At 34.5% G+C, this 19,912-nt stretch overlaps 3 protein-coding genes and 1 long non-coding RNA gene across 4 annotated transcripts; 3 read left to right on the top strand and 1 right to left on the bottom strand.

Moving 5' to 3' along the window:
• The first annotated feature begins 445 nt into the window (after nucleotides 1-445).
• Nucleotides 446-4,331, top strand: LOC106151162 (peptidyl-prolyl cis-trans isomerase FKBP3). Its single transcript, XM_013524269.2, has 7 exons — nucleotides 446-631; nucleotides 1,438-1,539; nucleotides 1,743-1,925; nucleotides 2,790-2,949; nucleotides 3,195-3,259; nucleotides 3,416-3,513; nucleotides 3,836-4,331. Exons 1-7 carry the CDS (start codon nucleotides 530-532, stop codon nucleotides 3,891-3,893), a joined length of 768 nt encoding a protein of 255 aa, XP_013379723.1. The 5' UTR covers nucleotides 446-529; the 3' UTR covers nucleotides 3,894-4,331.
• LOC106151161 (MYG1 exonuclease) lies at nucleotides 4,222-14,947 on the bottom strand. Its single transcript, XM_013524268.2, has 8 exons — nucleotides 14,839-14,947; nucleotides 14,167-14,390; nucleotides 13,686-13,781; nucleotides 6,541-6,771; nucleotides 6,066-6,144; nucleotides 5,698-5,820; nucleotides 5,194-5,375; nucleotides 4,222-4,875 (listed from the first exon to the last, which is right to left on the bottom strand). Exons 1-8 carry the CDS (start codon nucleotides 14,941-14,943, stop codon nucleotides 4,707-4,709), a joined length of 1,209 nt encoding a protein of 402 aa, XP_013379722.2. The 5' UTR covers nucleotides 14,944-14,947; the 3' UTR covers nucleotides 4,222-4,706.
• On the top strand, nucleotides 11,346-12,664 carry LOC147764874 (uncharacterized). Its single transcript, XR_015330929.1, has 2 exons — nucleotides 11,346-11,507; nucleotides 11,733-12,664. It is a non-coding gene; the product is annotated as an uncharacterized LOC147764874 (long non-coding RNA).
• Nucleotides 14,948-15,064: 117 nt separating the features above from the next.
• On the top strand, nucleotides 15,065-19,440 carry LOC106151187 (bifunctional peptidase and (3S)-lysyl hydroxylase Jmjd7). The gene is made up of 8 exons (XM_013524293.2): nucleotides 15,065-15,244; nucleotides 15,599-15,749; nucleotides 16,373-16,626; nucleotides 17,038-17,094; nucleotides 17,312-17,407; nucleotides 17,524-17,600; nucleotides 18,111-18,270; nucleotides 18,692-19,440. The coding sequence occupies exons 1-8, from the start codon at nucleotides 15,181-15,183 to the stop codon at nucleotides 18,817-18,819; spliced, it is 987 nt and encodes a 328-aa protein (XP_013379747.1). The 5' UTR covers nucleotides 15,065-15,180; the 3' UTR covers nucleotides 18,820-19,440.
• The last annotated feature ends 472 nt before the right edge of the window (nucleotides 19,441-19,912 follow it).

The raw sequence follows: 19,912 nt of genomic DNA, 5'->3' as shown, positions 1-19,912 counted from the left end.
AGAACGTGTGTTTGTTAATACAATCATTTTCACCTAATTCATACCGTTTATTTGCTTATTTGTGAAAATTGACAACGATTTCATAAAAAATAAATAATATGTACTAACATAGATTATATAATTGCTAATGACAATAATCCAAATAGTTTAATCTTCGCCCCGTAATATAGGCCTATACGTGAAAAAAAAAATGAAACAAAACAAAATATAAATAAATAAATATTAATTCATTTTAATATAAATGTACTGTTCATTTAACTGCATGTAGTGCTTATGTTTACTGTTCTCAAATGCAGAAGTACCTCAGCTAAAAAGCGTAGAAATGCTTATATGCACGCATCTTGTTACATGTCGATCTCCACGTGGTTTTGTTTACGCCGGAAGTGCACTTCTCTTCAGGTCGGATGTTTTAGACCTTCTTTTCCCTACCCACGTGAGTATTCTGGTATTAGTTTATGCGCGCACTGATATGTACATGTAACTTCACTTCCACCGGTAGAACCCGAGAGCTTGCTGGCACTGCAGCACGATGTCCGAGCCATGCCCACCGTACACGGCCGAGCAGTTGCTTAGCGATGCTGTCACGAAGAAAGATTTGGCAAGCTTTCTTCAGAACTCGGCAGCAGAAAAGGTACATTTATCATTGGTTGTATGGTGTAAATGTGTTGTCATTTTTAGCGCTGTGATCTCACATGTAGCCTTAATTGGTCAATCCTTCTGGATGATCGACATCGTTCTCTAGCAATATCATATGCCATTTGCTGTACATGTATAAGTAATGTATGCAGTTGTAATGAATTATATGTCAGAGAACGATATTTTATAGAAACCTAAGTTCTTGTAAGAGGGCAAGAATGTGATTATTATCGGACCACAGTTTACCCTTACCGGTAAATGGTACCGGTAATGGTAATTACTTTCTGTGTTTCACTTGAAGAATATCACATAACTGAGTGTATGCGTAAATGATCGACAGCGTAAATGAGTATTCCTTTCATGTTCTAGTTTGGTTACAGAATGTGACACAGGTAGTGCGATGCAATCAATCAACACACTCTTTATGTGTTGGCCAAATGCAGTAGTTCACTGCGTACACTGTAGAAGGAGTGAAATAATGACATTAATTTTGCTTGTAAAAAATGAAAATTTTATCCCAGCATGGAGTAAATCATATACAATGTATCAAACTAGACTGCTGGCCACAATCTGATATTGCACCACCGTTATTGATATTTAAGACTTTCTAGAGAAACCCCTGGGTCAGGGTGCAGGAAACTGGATGTGTTGCCAGCATCCCATGCTTTTTCCATCGTATTATTTTTAAGATCAAACAATTGACCTTCAACATACAGTTGACTCCATATTACCAATGCATGTAATGTACCTCTTTATAATGCAGACTAGCACATGCTATGTTTTTTATGCTTCTTTTTTTAGTTTTTGGCAGCCAGAAAGCTCTTGGGAAACTTAAAGAATGTCTGCAAGGTTCACACCAAGGAGCAATTTATTGAACATTACAACACCATGTTTCAAAGAAAGGTATTACACATGTGCACAGACATCAATTTTCACTTTTGACATGTTCACTCCTGTAATATTTCTCAGTATATCTAGAAAAGTAATTACTATGTTCATTAACTACAAATTTAAGATTCAACTGAGATAAATATTTCTTAATGTATGTGGTGTAAAAATATTTTGAATTCTTCCTTTACTTTTGAAAATTTATTGCTGCATTGCAGGCCTTCAAAAATACAAAATATGAAGAGCCTGTAAAACAAGCATCTGTTCAAAGGCCCTCATCATCAGCATCCACCAAAGAAAACAATTACAGTATTAATAGTGCAACAACAGTAAACAAAACAAGGAAGACTGGAACTGATGCTAATGCCAATGAAATCAATGGTGGATATCTTGTCTTGCAGGTGAGACTAGGCTATGATGTCAGTTTTTTTGGAAGACCAGCATGAAATGTGCCTTATATACTGATTAATGTACAAATGTTTTGTAATCTCTTACCCCATTCACACTACAGTTGCAAAAATGCGCATTTCTATAATCCGAATTTCTCGTGAGGAATGCGATTCGGTATTGCGTTCACACACGCTAAGCCAAACCGAATTACACGTTGAAAATTTCAGGTTTAACTTCCTGTTTTGAACACTCGCGCATGCGCCGCACAGGAAATCTTAAAATACCAACAAAAATTTGTGACGACAAATGCAACTCTAAAGACATTCCAGCATTCTTGAGAAGTATAAGACGGCAAAATAAGTTTGTTTCCTCATGTTGTAGAAAGTGGTGACCTCCAAATACGTTTGGTGCAATCGCTAAAGTAATAAACAAGCGTTCATAGATACCCGCACTTATCTGCACACATGCGCAGTAAGATCTGTACAGGTGTCGATTCTGGTAAGTTATCCTGATCGCGCTTAGAAATCCACCACGCTTAATTGCAGGATTTTGAAAATGTGCATTACAAAAATCCTCTTGCGTTCACACTACTGCATTTATTCGAATTGTGACCTAATTCGCAATTTATCCGGATAACTGAGCGTAGTGTGAACGGGGTATCTGTGTGCATGCATACACATTTCTTCATATTCTTTCAATTTAGAAATTGAATTTAACATCATAACCTTCATCTTGATGTTTATTGTTTAGTCATTCATTAGCTCTGTATTTTCTGAGGTTGACTATTTTGATTTAAAAATCGAGCCAAATTGGCAAGTGCATTGTGAGGATTGTTTTGTAATATCACATGTTGATTCTTTTTCTTGTGTTTTCAGAAAATAAATAACTATGAACTACGAGATGGAGAGATGTACAGAAAAACTGTCCTAGAGAAAGGCAATGGACACGATTTCCCAATGGTAGGGGATGTGGTGGTATGCCACTATGTCAGCAAGCTTCAAGATGGAACAATTTTTGACTCAAGACTCAGAAAAAGTAAGATTGTGTCTGTATGCCTTTCATTTTGGCAACCCCTTCTGTTGCCTCATTGCTCTGTTTCAGATAGAAGTTAAAATTTGATTTTTTTTAAATAAGCAACTTTAACTGTGACTAGATATGAAGTAGGACACAGATTCCTGTTATTATTCAGGGTCTGGTTTGACACACACTTACCAAAATGAAAAGTTGTACAATACAGCTTTATATGTATCACGGTGCTTTCTTTTTGTGATCACTTGCAGCCAAAAAAGGAAAGAAGTGCCACCCATTTAAGTTTAAGATTGGAGAGAATAAAGTGATTAGGGCTGTAAGTATATTTGTTATGTATTTGTTTCAGATATATTTTCATGCATCACATTTCATTTTAAGATCTTACAAATAAAAAACCATCCCAAACATAAGATAATGGATTTTTCCTGATCTCTTCCCAAAAATTTTTAGACACATAACTCCTGATTTTCAGTGGGAGGAGGCAGTATTAGATATGAGCATTGGTGAGAAGGCAGAACTCCTGATAAACCCTGACTGGGGATATGGAAAGAAGGGAGCATTTGAAGGAAAGTATCCTTTTAAAGTGTATTTTTATACACATTAATTTTTGTGAAAAAGCTTCTGTTTCATTAAACATTGTGTCAGAGTACTTATGGTGTCTCCCACATACCTAGCATATTCTTTCCTTCTCCAAGAAAAATTATGTGTGCCTTACCATTATTAATTATTGTCGTTTTTAATTTCTCATGCTTATGTTCTTAATTTATTTGTAAATTAAACTGATGTGATCAATCGTGAGATTATAGGATAGTTGAACTTAGATTTCAAAACATGCAATCCAACTAAACAAAGAAAAGAAACATTGTATGTTTTCCTTATCTACAATTCCCAGGGTTCCACCGGATGCAGTGTTGGTGTGTGAGCTGGAATTGTCAGGAATTGACAGATAGAGTGATTGTGTATATTCCATCTAATTCTGGGGATAAATGCTTACATATCAGATATAAATTATCCAAATTTTGAATACAGCTTATGTTGCTAGCCATGACGATATTTTACAATCCCCATGGACAGCAAGAATTTTTTCTCTTATGCAATTCATGTGATAGTAACCAAACCAATGAACCAATTGTATTTCAGCGTATATGCTTTTTTAGAATTTTTTTGATATACCATAGAAAATGTGTTTGTTTGTCTTTTTTTCAGGGTTGAGTTTTGAAAAACTGTGATATAAAAAAAGCAATTTCCATTGTTCAAGTATTAAACCCAAACGACATATTAATATATTCAAAATGGAATTCCATATATATATCCTGTACGTATAACATTGTTAAGTTGTTGTTACAAGTTATGAGCCAGTTAATTGCAATAAAGAAGTCTTTGCTTTACATTTTTTACTTTATACTTTATAGGAATTAAACAATATGATGAGGTAACGTAATTGGCATTCCAAATTCTGCATTTCCCTGAGCTTGGACAGCTTTTAGGTCTGAAAACAGAAAGATAAATTGAAAAATAACTATATTCATAGTATGTAGTTGGCTGAAAAGTAGCTACTAACCACAGAAAGATTGGAGGTATCCACCTTTGTGTTTGGTAAAAATCTACAAAGTTTTGGCTAATTCCTACCAACACGGATGTCAGATTCAGTTCAGTCTTCTGGTGAGGTGTTGAGATCAATATCAAACTCCTACTGCTGTGTGTTCCCAGGTTTATAGCATGGCATGGCCTCATATTTCTAAATTGTCAAAAATGTTTGAGGATTAAGCAGTTGCTTCTTTGAGAGTCCTCTGTGCCATCTTCAATGCGCCCTCGTATGTTTTATTTCCTCCTATAAAGCCACCTGCATGGACAAATATGCAGTCTGGAATGCCACTCAGTTTTGACAGTTCATCATCTCGCACACCTCTCCAAGCCTCCAATAAGGACAATCTGAAAATCAAACGGCAGGGAGCTGAAATTTATTTTCACAATTTTGGCAGTTACTGTCATACAATCAGTGATTAATGCATTTATAATTAAGGCCCAATTTCAATATTGCCCTTATGCAAATATCCCTTGAATACAGCCAATGCATAAAAACGAGTAGATTTCATGTTTTAGAATACTTCGATATCCACAATTTTATTTATCTTTTGGAAAATGCATAACCATGACCATAAAAAACTTGTTTGACTTATATTGGACTACTGTTAATTTCAACATTAAATATACATGCAAATTTGCATTTAATATGTATACTCTATTTACCTATTTTCAAATGATCCCAGCCTGACAGACACACATTGCACCCTCCAGTGGTTGTTCTGGTCCTGGTAGAGCACAAATTTAATCAGAGGCTGTATATTCTGCTCTTGTTCCAGTGTAAATAAGTGGTCCTTCCATGGGCAGCCACCCTCTTCCAGCACCAATATCTCCCCACTGTCATCAACCTTGAACATGGGGATAGCACCAATACTTTTATGATCTTTATAGGATTTTGGATGGGTTACCTTTTTCAAAATAATATACTAAAACCTTTTTGTCACAATGATAACTAAACTGGAAAAGAAGAGTTTTGTATCTTCTTTTTTTCTTTCACGTCTAAATTGTGTAATTATTATACATTAAACCATGCAACTAGATGATACATTAGAGCTATGGCACAGAAGTTCAATTTTAATTTTAAAACAATTCATTAGTTAAATAAGTTTTCCTTGAATCTTTAGTATAAAGAAAATTGAATGTTATGGCACAAAATAATGTCTGCCTTACCTTGAAGCGACCTGCCAGTGCTTTTTCCACAAGGGTTCTTGCTGGCAGCCATGAATCAGTGTAATAGGAGACCCTGTCCAAGAACTCTGCTCCAACCATTTCCATAGCTTTATGAAACCTAGTCTTAAATATAAAGAGCAAAATTATGCATAAACAACTCCAGTTTTGCAGTAAGAGAGGAAACTGGTGCTTAAGTTAAAGACTGCACCTTGTCCAAATTTTCAAAACATTGCTCATCTATTAAAAGATTAATTATATTTATAACAAAGTTTAAAAAAAACTAAGGTTGAATGATACGGTTTGTCTTATCACTGATGTAAAATATGTCATGAGACATAAAAATGATACACCTTTCTCCTAACACTTACATCAGCATCCACATTGCCCTGATTCCATGCTGGGTTTAAATAGCTCACTCTACTGCTGAGTGTAGTGCTTATGTGATACCTGAAAAAGGCAAATTTCATGAATTATAATATGTACTCCATACTAAAAAGCAGGCGTAACCTCAAATGAAGACATTCTAAGTTGCATGAGATATAATTGCTGAAATCTCTTATTGGTGGCAGTCACCCTTGATTATAGTCAAGGGTCTCTGCCCATTATAACTCTGCATTTAAACATTTTTTTAACCTTCATTATTTTTTCAACTATTTTCATCCAATAAAGAGAAAAAAAGAAAGCCATACAAATAATGACCTTTAAACTGACACCCACGCGCATACACACACACACACACACACACACACACACAATCTTTTCTGATATGTAAAACAACATGAACTCTTAATTTCAATGTGCCCTGAATATGTGGAGCTACTCTTATGCAACACATAATTGTACCTTGGCACGCCATCAGTCTGTGAGATTCCATTGTCTATAGCATCAATTTCTTCCACAAAATTTTCATAAACTTTGTCAAAAATGCTGCTTGTGATTGGGTCTTCTGGGCTTTTGTTAAGTAGTTGTGCAATAATAGATTTTCCAAAATGGACATAAACCAATCCTGCACTACTAAGTTTGGTCTGCCATTGTTTATCTGGACACAGTGAATTCATAGTCTCCTTGAACGTTCTGAAATAACAAAGAAAAATAAAGGGAACGTCAACTCCATATCAATCTAACATCCCATTTCCATAGATTTTTAGATCAATCTATCCCTCTGGGGAGTCTCACTAGATTACTGTAAGCTTGGCCGGCTTAAGCGTCTGTCCCGCCTACTAAAAGCTGTAAGGGGGTAATTAACTATGGTGCCCGCTTGGCTGACTGCAATTTAGCGTGAACCCCCAGGGAGTTAGGTCGATCTAAAACTTAATCTTTAGATTGATCTAAATCTCTGGGAAATCACCCTTAGCAAGTGACTTCAAGTTTACAATTGAAATAAAACTTAATTCCATCAAGGAGTTATAACAGAAGGAGATTACACGCGTGGGGGTGGAGCCCGTATTACGGTCTCTCATTGGTCGGAATGAATAGAACCCAGAGAACAATGGATGCCTATCTCTGTTACGCTTAATTGTTACTCTCGTTTAAATCTCGTTTGTCAGAATAGATGCCTTCGTCTGTCGTTTGGAGAGGACACAAACAGAAACGCAGTCAAAAGTTTCTTAAAATGAGAGAATTACAGAATTTATATGATATTACGTTGGACAAGGTTTTCAAAAAACAGGTAAGTGCTTTTAAATGCATAACTACACGAAATATGAAGATAAATTGCAACTTTTATGTCGTAGGGTCTCACTGTGTAAGTGTCCAGCTACACGTTGATCTCGCGAGGTGGTGTGTGGAGAATAAATATTGCACGAAAAATATTTCCCACTCATAACAAGTGCCTATAAATATAGTATCAGATGAAGAAAGTTTGGTCTTTATACAGTTGCAATTGTTAAGTAATTTGTGGCAATAGCAAAGAATAAAACTTAGGTGCACTTTCAGTAGCCGAATAACAAGCAGATGCTAAAGCCGCCATCTTGTTAATATTTCGAAAAAAATTACTCCAAAAGACATTTTCCTCCTACTTTTTGAAACTTGTGTCACATGACAGTCATAAAATTTAACTAATTGTTATGTATGCAACACACTTGCTTGAGCAGTATTGTTTTTTTTTTGCGATTTTACATGTGGTCTAGCTTGGATACGACAATTGACAATTTTCATGAGTTCCGATCAAAAAGTGTTACGCTTGTTACGGCCAAAAGCCTTACCGCTTTTTACACTTTTCAAATGCAAGATTATAAAAAAATTTGGTGTGTTTAGATTCTTGAACATCTTGGTCGTGGCGTGGTATATATTGCATGGATACTGCTCCAATATTTCTTGAAAAAAATAACCTGATTTGTTCAGAATACCAATTTTTTACTCTAGTGTTATGGGTAAATCAAGAAGTTATAAAGAGAAGGAGTAGAAACAAGGGGTTTCCTTTCATCCTATCCTCGTAACGGGCTTAATCCTAATAATTACCCAGCTGGTGGTCTTAGGGAGAGCTTGTGCCTAATACATATTCAAAAACCGTTCACATGGGTTGCTTCAGCCAATTGGGATAAAGCCTCGCGAAGTCTCTAATAATCTCACAGAGAAAACATGGTGGGATTACAGAAAGGTGTAGAGAGAGATTTCAAGCCTGGACGCAACCATTTTGGGAAATAAAACTCAAATCATGCGAGATACACCTTCATTTGATCTAGAGCCGATTAGTTATACTAAAATTAGTTTCACATCAAGAATGTATGAGAACAATTTCACAAACCCACCTTCAACGCTAAAATTTGCACCTGTAGAAGTCTCATATTCATTTCAAATTCTTTTTGTCGTGTAAAGGAAATTTATCTTCATCTAGGAATGACACATTCAATTCACAGCCGTGTACACAAAACAGTAGTACTTGCAATTTCCGTATGCCAAGCTCGTTTCTTTCTTTTTTGGCACATTATTGCTTATATACCAGGTAGAGCTTAAACAGGAAAATTGGGGAAATGAAAATAAGTTATTGCACTTAGTATGATTCTAAATAAAATTTCAGTAATACATTTTTTTGTTTATATCATTGTCTATTACAGGAGGTCAACTAATAGTAGACTGATAGTTTAAATTCATTAGAAGAAAAAATCAAAGAAATATTTTTATTGGTTGATATTGCTTTAATTCAACATTCGAGCAACTTGTATAATATCTAAAACAAAGTACCAGCAATGAAAATATGTCAATATTGTTACACCCAATAGTGATTAAAGCAATACAAAAATGGTTAGTTTTTATTTTGATGTGGTGACTATTTTATTTTATACTTTAGACAATTAGCCAGTGAACAATAAATTCCCTTTTAAAACTTGGACCACTAAATTCCCTTTTAAAACTTGCACCTCTTGTGCACTATAGTTTAATATTAGTGGCGGTACGAAAACAGAGCCTTGTGCCTCATCAAGCTGCTGCTGGAAACAATCATTTTGACTGTTCAATTATGGCTACTTGTACATCTGCCAGCAAAACTAAAGATCTTTCACCTGCATTCTCTTCAACCTGAAATGAGTAAGTGTGGAATTCATTACAAAATATAACTCTATATCCTAAACGAAACTCTGCAAACATCATATTGCAATAAAAAATTGAAAAAAATTCCGAGAGTTCCCTGTCATCAAATTTTGGACCCACCATTTTGAAAAAGTCCCATGAAAAGTTGTTTATTTGAAACGATGTTTTTCATCTAAAGGATTGATTCATTTAATATCACAATGTTATATTGTAATGGTGCACGTGCTTAACTAACCAGAAAAACATAAATTATGTGCATATATTACGTTAAAATTACCAAAAATTGTCCCAAACTGTCACCCAACTGTCTCTAACCAATTTAGGGACTCGCCATTTTGAAAAAGTGCGATGAAAAGTTGTCTATTTGAAACGATGTTTTTCATCTAAAGGATTGATTCATTTAATACCAAAGTTATGTATTGTAATGATGCACGTGCTTAACTAACCAGAAAAACATAAATTATGTGCATACACCACGTTAAAATTACCAAAAATTGTCCCAAACTGTCACCCAACTGTCTCTAACCAATTTAGGGACCCGCCATTTTGAAAAAGTCCCATGAAAAGTTGTCTATTTGAAACGATGTTTTTCATCTAAAGGATTTACTCATTTAATATCACAATGATGTATTGTAATGGTGCACGTGCTTAACTTACCAGAAAAGCATAAGTTATATGCATACATCACGTTAAAATTACCAAAAATTGTCCCAAACTATCACCCAACTGTCTCTTACCAATTTAGGGACCCGCCATTTTGAAAAAGTCGGATGAAAAGTTGTCTATTTGAAACGACGTTTTTCATCTAAAGGATTGATTCATTTAATACCAAAGTGATGTATTGTAATGATGCACGTGCTTAACTAACCAGAAAAACATAAATTATGTGCATACATCACGCACTTAAGAAGAAAAAAGTCCTAAACATGGAGGCCCCGCTGAATCGGCCTCAGATCTTCGAGCTAACGCTGCTTTCTGCACAGAGAAATTTGACTGACAGCCACCGTATGAACATAAAACAATGCTCAAAGCAGATTATCAACTCTCACTCACCTTTATATCGCTCGACTTGGCGTTTTTCTAAGTATAACTTCCAAATATTCGCATTAAACATGAATAAATCAAGACGTATACGCACTGGTTCAGCTTCTCCGTCTCGAGTCACGCGGAGGCGAGCGGAGGATTAGACCAGTTACGAGGATCGAATTTCAAAGGACGCCGCTTTGAAAAGAATGCTGCGATCTGATTGGACGAGAGAGATAATTGATGTCCCGTTTCTACTCCTTCTCATTATAACTTCTTGGGTAAATGTACCATTTTGGCCTTTACCTTTTTCATGTTTAAATCTAAAAAGACTTATCATGACAGTTGGTCATCATTTTTCTTCTCACCATGGTGGGTGGCTTTGAAGTGGTAACTTTGTTGTTAAAGTAAAGTGCTCAGTTTTTTTGACTGGAAAATTTTGCCTCCACCCAGCATTTTCCATCATGGCGGTCTAACAGGAAGTTTGACTTCATGGCATAGTTATTTTTAACTTATTTAGTCTTCTTTTTACATATATGTGTTTTAATTTATATTAAACCTTTGAAAAAAGAACACATATGAATCCTGGTGCTTTTAATTTAAAGTCTAAAGGTTTTAAGTTCACCTAGGATATACCAATTACTTAACCTGTTATCTCACTACACATCTCCCTTTGAGTCAAGGTGTGTTCGACACACCTTATTGTGTAAGACACCTCTATAATTAAGGGGTACTTGCTTCTCTACTTTAATTATACTTCACTACTTTGGCATGTTAGGTGGCAAGCTTGGATATTTCTGTTCATTTTAAGAAAGAAGCTTTGCCTTGGTGGTTACTAAAGAATAGAACTCTATTAAGGTTTATTCATTACTTGAAAGTAAATATTTCATCTTGCAGTGTTGAAACAGAAATTCTCTCAAAATTGATAATGGATTTTACATGCTTATCTTAACACTACTCAAGTTTTTTTTATTCTATTATAGATATGGGAGAAGGCTGCATTGAATACATGAATTATGGTCAGGCTGGAAAAAATTTAAAAATGTCAATGAAAAAAGGAGGTCAGCGTGTCTGGGGTAAGTTACTTTTGTCATAATGCCTACAATGCATTAAACATTCACTAACAACAGTACCCTTTTTTAAATTTTTTTCAAAATACAACAACCTTGGGCATTTTCCTTTTAGCAACCAGCCTCTCTGAAATCCCCTTTTTGTCCTGTCAGAAGAGTAGGAACCAGGGCGGATTTAAATAATTTCTTGTAATAAGTACAATTTCTTTCAATTTCTTGGGGTTATTAGCTTGTGATCACGAATCTTGATATTCTATATAAATTTAGTTGTAAATTGTTCATTTATGTGGTGAACATTATTTCAGTCAAGTCAAAACAAGACACATTAAACTTCACTGCGTAATTCCATAATGTCTTCATGGATACTAGTAGTTCATAATGCTATTATTATGCTTTTTTTTTTCTAACCTACAGGTTTCTCTCTTTTCTGAGTGGCATGGCATTGGCAGGCAGAAGAAAAGGCCCTGAAGAAATTCTCACTCGAGTTGTCCTTTTTGGAGAAGAAACTGGATAAGACTGGCCAACAGAGATTGCATTAAATTAATAGTGCTCCTTCATGACATTTTAAAATATTTTCAGTCACCTAACTGACTCTATACCTTTCAAAAGTTGACATAAATTTTATGTTACCGTCACGTGGAAAAAAATTCAAAACCTATATATAATTTGTTGAGTGCCATGGTATAACAGTCTACTTGATTGCCAGTAAAATTTGGACTGTTTCAGTGAAATTTCTTTAAAGCAGTCACTTACTGGCCCAGTTAATTTTTTCAGCTGTAACATGTACTCCAGTTCATTTTATAAATGTTCTTACTAAGTGTTGTCTTGATTTATAATAACCTTTTGAAAATCCCATGTTTTTTATCCTATTTGTAAGAATTAGCCACTTTATCTTCTAGGGTTTTTTTTTCATTCAGCCCATTAGATTCTCAGACCTTGCTGGCCTGTGAGTGGAATAGTATCTGGCACAGACTGGTATCAGCAAGTCAGATAAAAAAGAATATAATTATTTCTATTTGCACGGTTGAAAAAAATGCCAACATAGACTGCATAAAACTGGAAAACCATAGCAACTTAGTCATTCTTATGACTTCGTTAATTACTGCTTATGTGTAAAATTTTGTTTTTGTTCTTCTGTTGATATAATAAAATGGTTTTACTCATGATGCTTGAGTATAGAGTTGACTTAAAAGATATTTTAAGTTAATATAGTAAATAATAGTTTGAAATTCAAAATTCTCATCTTTATTTGTTTCACTTTAAAGAGCTCAGTTAATACTAAAATTTCTGATATTTTTTGTACATAAATATATTTATGAATGAATAAAAATTATTCTTAATGTTTAGCACTGTGTACTTGTTTACCGACAAATATGAAGTGTTAGTATGTGTCAAAATAATCCTGAAAAAAAGGGAGATTTCCAAGATAAAGAAATTTATAACGAGTATTTAGTAAACTGGCATGTCGTGGCATTGCCTCAACCTTTGATTAAAATTTCACTTTAATGCATTATGATATTAAAATTATACCGAGTGAGAGAAAAAAAATACTTAAAGAAATTTAAAACCAGTCACAAAGCTTAGGCACTGTCTCAATGTATATGTTTATGGGACCCAAGGGCAGGAGGGTCCAAACGTTTATGTATTAATATTATGTTCTTTGGCAGTGAGGACAGACGTTCACTTGAATGTCATTTTCACAAACCACAGTTGGGACGTTTTCTTTTGACTTATCCTTGGTGATTTTTCACTGTGTTGTGCAAAAGAAAAGCCATCTATCACCGACTCAAAAAAACTCATGGCGACCATCCTCAGTCACCACCTTATAATCGCTTTCTATGATATCGTTCCCTCCCAGCACATCGTCCAAATAACTACCTGTGAAAAAAATCGTCAGCATACAGCGCTGCTTTGACACTACTGATCTCGAACTCTAACGCGAAATAACGCATATAAAATCAATCTCCAAGCGGAGGAGAGCGACCCAGACGAAACCTTGAGACAGGAGGCCCCCTGTAGCTAGCTCCGCCCACCGTAACAGACATCGGACAATAGAGAGGCTTGCGTGTAATCTCCTTCTGTTATAACTCCTTGATTCCATGCAGCATTTTCTCTTTCAACATACATACTAGTACATACATATCTTAAGTATATATAAGCAGAGCTTGACATACCTATTGGTATCATTTGCCCAGCAGGCAGATACACACAATTATGTAGTATTAAAGTCATACTTGCCCAGGAAAACAAGTGAGTTGGTTATGGATCTCTTGCTCTACGTAAATAAAAATTCAGAGAACTTTCCATCCTATTTGAAAAAATTTATTCTGAATCTATCTGATCAGTGTTCAAGAAATTATTTCATACCTTTGGTGATGATCATATCTATGAGATGCAGCATCAAAAACTCCTCCTACATCCACCACAACATCACATGTACTTAAAACTGTGGGGTCCCTTGTTCTGAAATTATGATTTAGCAAGTTACAAATACTCTCTCTTGATGCATGTCATGAAAGATGCTTTAACAGTGTTCACCTAAACAGAGAAATTTCTTCAAAGACAAAATATGCAGAAAAATGTATAAAATTGGGAAGTATATATATAACAGTCTAATAAGAACGATACCTTAAAAGGTAATGGTAAGTTCATCAGTCACTGTGTTATCAATACTCATCAAAGCTATGATATATTTGTGTAGCTGTTTTAAATGAATCAGTTCCAAACAATTTTCGTGATGTAAAAGTATCTTTCGAGACATGAAATAAAGTCGACACAGTTTAATAATACTGGATAGCATATGCTGAATATGCCATCCAGTATACATAAATAATTTCTGTTTCTTTACCGGACAATTTTAGCATCTTGGTACTCTGGCAGTTGCTTGAGCAGAAAGCAGGCCAAAACTTCATCACAGTGGAAGGTTCCATTATGTGTGCCTATCAGTTTCTCTCCACAAGGCTTTTTGGTTACAGGTGAGTCACCAGACATGTTCCTCTTGTAGCTTGATATGATGTAAGCTGGAGACCCCAATACAGTTGGATAGGGAGAGGTCCTATTATTCAGTTCTGACTGGAAATTTGATAATGTTATTGTAACATGGCTATTTCATCAGAGATGTACTTTGTAATATAGTAAGTTATATGTTGACCAAGAAGTTAATCACAACAACAAAATCCACAAACTTTAGTCGTTACTAATGTTAAATGAAGTGTGATCAGTTCTTTGATCATTCTTGAAAGAAACCCATGTGACATCTATAATCCTGCAGTGAGTATGTGCTACTGCTAGTCAGAAAAAAAAAATAATGATCGAGCATACTTGTCTGTCAATAACTCTCTTGAAGTAAACTGGCACAAAGAATTTTTATGGAAGGTGTTAGCTGAAAAAGGCCATACAACTTACAAGTAATGACCGCCTTTAAACTGGCACACACACACACACACACACACACACACACTTTTCTGATATATATAATGCATGGGCCTACAGTTGCTTAATACAATGTCGATCTAGGTACCTTAACGGGTTGAAACGATCGTCCGAAAGCGACAGTGCCCAAGAATCTTAAATACCGCATGGACAACAGCAACCGGCAAGTTGTAATTAACTGGGTCTTTATCATAAACCATTACAGTATCTTATGTATTTCCGGCCAATTAAAAAAAGATAAATTTTTATTTAAATCATAATTATTTACAAAAGCATAATATTTTATATAATATAATGTTTTTTCTTCAGTTTTGAACTTATTTTTTACAAAACGGAGGGGTTACTAATTCATTTGAGAACAGTTAAAAGTAGCTGGATTGGGCCGATGATGGACACCTTTAGAGTGGCCTTGACCCAATAAGAGTCAAGCATGTCTGGTTCAATGTGTAAAAACATCTTAGAATGTTTTGAACTACTTTCGCTGGAATCTGAAGGTAACAAAATTTGTAGTTAATTAGATGACTAATAAATTTAAGATAGATCTATAGAATTGTTTATGGTAACTTATCAACAAGGAATTTTACGTCCGTGTAACAATGAGTTTGTAAAACTGAGGAAGCAAGCAATTGAGCGAAATGTTCACTCTTCAATTTCAATAAATATTTTAATTACATTACCACCGGATCCGACAGGGATTTCTTTCTTTTTTTTCTATTTTTCTATTATTTATTTATTTATTATTATTATTATTATTTTACAGAGTCATATTGCAACAGCTATGATTGACTTTCCCCTGAGTTGTTCTTACTTAATTACATGTACTGCAGTACATTCAATTTATATTCCAGAGCTATTTATTCCTTTAGAAGTTCCCGTAATTGACAGTATAGAGCCTTTATCGTTCCTTAGAGACTATGTTAATCGAAATGTACCTGTGGTCATCAGGGGTTTGACTGAACACTGGCCAGCTCTGAGCAAATGGAACCCAGGTTATTTGAGGTATTTACTGGTAGAGTACTGGTGTTCATGTACTAATTCATCTGCATGCACATATACAAAATGTAAAGCATGCAAGTGACGTGAAGATGGTTAACAATTATTTTAAGTCACTTATATTACACCTGTAAGTGTTAGAATGTATGATATGGAGCATACATGTAGTGTATTAGGAATGATATGTGCTTGACGTTGTTGTAATTTGCTAAGCACAAACAAGCACTAGTACTAGTACTAGTACAAGTACAGTAACATGTACAGATACCAATTCTCAACATACACAAAAGCAAATATCCAATTTTATATCTTATAAGTTTTTTACCTGTATAAATTGAATCTGTTTCTCCTTTTTGCAAATAAGCAGTTTCCAACATGGGTTCTGTAAAGGGGGAGCGTAATGCTTCTTGAATTAATATACTGTATTAACATAGATACTCTGGTACAGTATTATTATTTCCCTTACAATATACATTGCATACTGGTATACTAGTAGTATTTGTGTGCAATAATTTCATTGTTCTTTCTCCTTTACATGTAATTTGCAAATGAAACACTATCACCTGATTATCAAGTTTTCATATACTGTGCAGTGTATATAATCATTTTTGACTTTATACTTTTTTAAGATCTAAAATTGGACAGAAAACAGTATCTGTGGCAGTCACACCCAATGGCTATGCAGATGCAGTGTCTGGTAACAAATTTGTGATGCCAGAAGAAAGGCAAATTACATTCAACAAGTTTTTAGATATACTGGAAAATAAAGACACAGTGCCAGGGATATTTTACATACAAAAACAGAACTCAAATTTTACTGAAGAGTTTCCAGAATTGTTGCCTGATGCTGAAAGTGAAATTGAAATGGCTACCAAAGCTTTTGGTAAGTGTAAATCAGGTGAGGAATTGTTTTGATATGCATGCTCACGAAGTTGGGAGATTTAATATCTCAGTTGAAAAACAGACTGTCAGTCAACCCAAATGATGTGTGATCCTTCTATGATAATTTCAAAAGATATGATAAAAATATAGAGGTAAGCACAGTGCACTATTTCCATATGAAGCATATAGCCACAATACCAGTTGTTATTACATGTACCTTCTTGAGTTTTATGCTCTAAATCCAAGGAGGAAAAATGCACTTTTAATTTATTTTACAATTATTTAACATTTAGTAGTATGACTAAGACTGTATCCTAAATACATAATTGCATTGTCCAGCAAATAACTTAAAATAACTATATATATACACGGTATATGATAAATGATCTTTTTATATTATTGTTTTTTTCAGGCAAAACTCCTGATGCTGTAAATTTTTGGATGGGAGATGCTAGAGCAGTCACTTCTTGTAAGTAAAAGAAAAAGGCACAAAACATGTATGAACAAAAAGAAGTCAAGGCAGCAAATAATTTGAATTGAATATATAATAGTGCAGTTTGTTATTCCCCATTTTTATGATGTAGGTTATTAAAGTTGCATAACTCTGTGGTAACAACATCTGATTAAAATATGAAATCAGAATACAGTTATTTGGTAATTTCTGCATAGTTTTTTTTTATTTCCAGTGCATAAAGACCATTATGAAAACTTGTACTGTGTAGTCAAAGGCCACAAAACTTTCATTTTGATACCACCCACAGACCAACCCTTCATACCATATGGTAAGGACTGCTTATTTAAAAACCTTTTAAACTGAAAATTATATATTTGCCTATTGATTAAATTATGAACAGTCTCTTTTTGCTTATTACATTTCACTCATCTTCCTAATTTTCAGGGACATACCAAGCTGCTCATTATGAAGAAACCTCACGTGGGTCATTTTCTGTTATTGATGAAAAGGAAATTGGAAAAGTATGTGGATATCATCATGAGAAAATCTTTTTTACAGGTTTTAAGCATTATGTAAAAATAAAAAGACTGCATTTATAAAAAGATAAAAAGACCATTTACTAACAGCATTTGTTGGACTAAGGAATCATTCACAATGAATTTTGTCAATTGGGCTAATGCTACGAACTCCATGGGTGCTCACGCTGCATGCAATGAGATTAACAGACTAACACGCCTCCTCCTGGCATTGAATAAATAGTACAAAGACTGTTTTTTAATACAAATTGTATGTTGGAAACAAGAGTAGGTGTGTTAGTCTGTTAACCTGACTGCATTCAGTGAGAGTCCCTGTGGAGTAAGTGCGCATTAGCTAGGTTGACAAAATTCATTGAATTGTCCCTGAGGGATTCCATCAAATACACCATTCTGTAATTTTATGATTTTATTATAGTGTCACAATGATTTCAGTATCCCAAAACTAAAATATTATATTTGTAATAACTTGTTAGAATTTTTTCTACATTATACTAGGTTCCATGGATCCCAGTAGATCCTCTTAATCCAGATACAGTCACGTATCCCTTATTTGCCAAAGCACACATTCTCACAGTAACTGTTCATGAAGGGGAGACCCTCTATTTGCCATCCTTGTGGTTTCATCACGTTCAGCAGTCACATGGATGCATTGCAGGTATGTACAGTATTAGTAAATGACAGATTCTGAGGCGGGTCAAAGGAAACTGCAAATTTATAGGAAGGTAATAAATTTAAAATTTGATATTGCTAGTTTACTGTCTGACTGAACAATTTGATGGAAGACTTGGTTTTGATTATCCTTTGAATATGTAAGTAGTAGTACTTGTATATGCTACATATATGTGGAATCTCAATTCATAGATATCAGTCATTTTCTTTATGTAGCACACACATTTTTTATTACTGTAAAATAATTCTGTAATATGCTCAAATATACAAAACATATGAAAGAAAAAATAGCCAAGTTATTATTACTATACATCTTATAAGAGACAAACTATTATTATTCATTTTGAATAAATGTCAGTAAATTGTTTTCGTAATCCATATTAATGCAGATTATTTTATTATTTCAGTCAACTATTGGTATGATATGGAATATGACATCAAGTACAGTTATTTTAAATTTGTGGAAAGCTTGACTCAATTTATGACAAGTTCTGAGAGAAGAGAGAAACATGTCATGGAGGATCCAGTTACTTAAAATACTCTTCTAAGAAGTATTTTTAAAGGGATGGTGCAATGGTTTTTAGAAAAGAACTATGTCAGTTACCAGTAACTTGATTTTTTTTTTTTGCATGATTTTTAAAAATGTAACATGTTTCATCATGTTTTTTATGATATTTCAGTAACACAGCGGGGAGTAAAGATGTGGTTACTGGTGCGGGGGATTATTTATTTATTTATTTATTTATTTATTAAGCTATTTATTGAGGGTAGAAACATGGTAGGCGTAAGTCTAAAATTTATCTTCCCGATGGAGTATCAGTGCACTAACATGTAGTAAGAGTTGAGCCACTTTTGTCACCATTGGTGTTGACCAACTGAATGGAGACTAAAGGTGTTCAGTGTACAATTATATAAAGTAGACCCCAACACCCAACACCAACAGGTTACATGTACTATAAATTAATGGGCCTGAGTCAGAACCCGCAAAGTACTGCCCTTTTTACAGGCAGGTCCTTATGTTAGTGTACTGGAAATATTGAGAGTCAGAGATGAATACAAAGGAAACACTTGGCTGTCATTATTTCCCCACTTAGCCTGGCTTTTTACTTTGTTGCGATGTTATTTTTAACTAATAAAAGCAGTGTTTGAGGCTTGAGTTTGGTGTTTTACATTACTTGTGTAATTTTTTTCCTTTTAATGGTTCAGGTTTAATTTAAAAAAGCATTCTTTGCTTGAGGGCAAAACCATGTTTTCAAGGATGACTTTGAAAGAGGACAGTGGCATGGATAACAGGCGTGTACAAGTGGTAATTTAAATCATCCAACGTGTATGGCTGCTAGAAAAATTGAAGATGGTGCTGAGGAGTGCTGCAAAATGGGCAAAGCTAAAATTTGGATATGAATTTACAATTAAGACTTGGAAACAATTACTCTTAGCAAAACATCATGCCTTCTGCAAATTTACAGCAAATTTGCTACAATATTACTGCAAACTGCAATTCCTTCTTGCAAATTTGCTGCAACAGAATTTTTCTTGCAAACTCCTCCGAACTTGTTTCTGCAAACTTTTTAGTTGCAGCAACATTGCTTCAATATTTCATTTGCTCAGGGTAATAATATGATGAGCCA

The sequence above is a fragment of the Lingula anatina genome, chromosome 1 (genome assembly GCF_051362555.1).
Source record: "Lingula anatina isolate TDL-2025a chromosome 1, LinAna3.0, whole genome shotgun sequence".
Classification (NCBI taxonomy): domain Eukaryota; kingdom Metazoa; phylum Brachiopoda; class Lingulata; order Lingulida; family Lingulidae; genus Lingula; species Lingula anatina.
This window is presented reverse-complemented; position numbering and strand designations above follow the sequence as displayed.

What these genes read in the sequence shown, in the direction of transcription:
- LOC106151162 (XM_013524269.2), top strand. Translation starts at nt 530, where the DNA reads ATGTCCGAGCCATGCCCACCGTACACGGCCGAGCAGTTGCTTAGCGAT. An exon ending in AGAACTCGGCAGCAGAAAAG is followed by an intron (nt 632 to 1,437) that starts GTACATTTATCA and finishes TTCTTTTTTTAG; the next exon opens with TTTTTGGCAGCCAGAAAGCT. An exon ending in GTGGATATCTTGTCTTGCAG is followed by an intron (nt 1,926 to 2,789) that starts GTGAGACTAGGC and finishes TTGTGTTTTCAG; the next exon opens with AAAATAAATAACTATGAACT.
- LOC106151161 (XM_013524268.2), bottom strand. Translation starts at nt 14,943, where the DNA reads ATGATAAAGACCCAGTTAATTACAACTTGCCGGTTGCTGTTGTCCATG. An exon ending in GATCGTTTCAACCCGTTAAG is followed by an intron (nt 14,391 to 14,838) that starts GTACCTAGATCG and finishes TCAAATTTCCAG; the next exon opens with TCAGAACTGAATAATAGGAC. An exon ending in AGATATGATCATCACCAAAG is followed by an intron (nt 6,772 to 13,685) that starts GTATGAAATAAT and finishes TTGTTATTTCAG; the next exon opens with AACGTTCAAGGAGACTATGA.
- LOC106151187 (XM_013524293.2), top strand. Translation starts at nt 15,181, where the DNA reads ATGTCTGGTTCAATGTGTAAAAACATCTTAGAATGTTTTGAACTACTT. An exon ending in ATGAAAAGGAAATTGGAAAA is followed by an intron (nt 17,601 to 18,110) that starts GTATGTGGATAT and finishes ACATTATACTAG; the next exon opens with GTTCCATGGATCCCAGTAGA. An exon ending in GTCACATGGATGCATTGCAG is followed by an intron (nt 18,271 to 18,691) that starts GTATGTACAGTA and finishes TTATTATTTCAG; the next exon opens with TCAACTATTGGTATGATATG.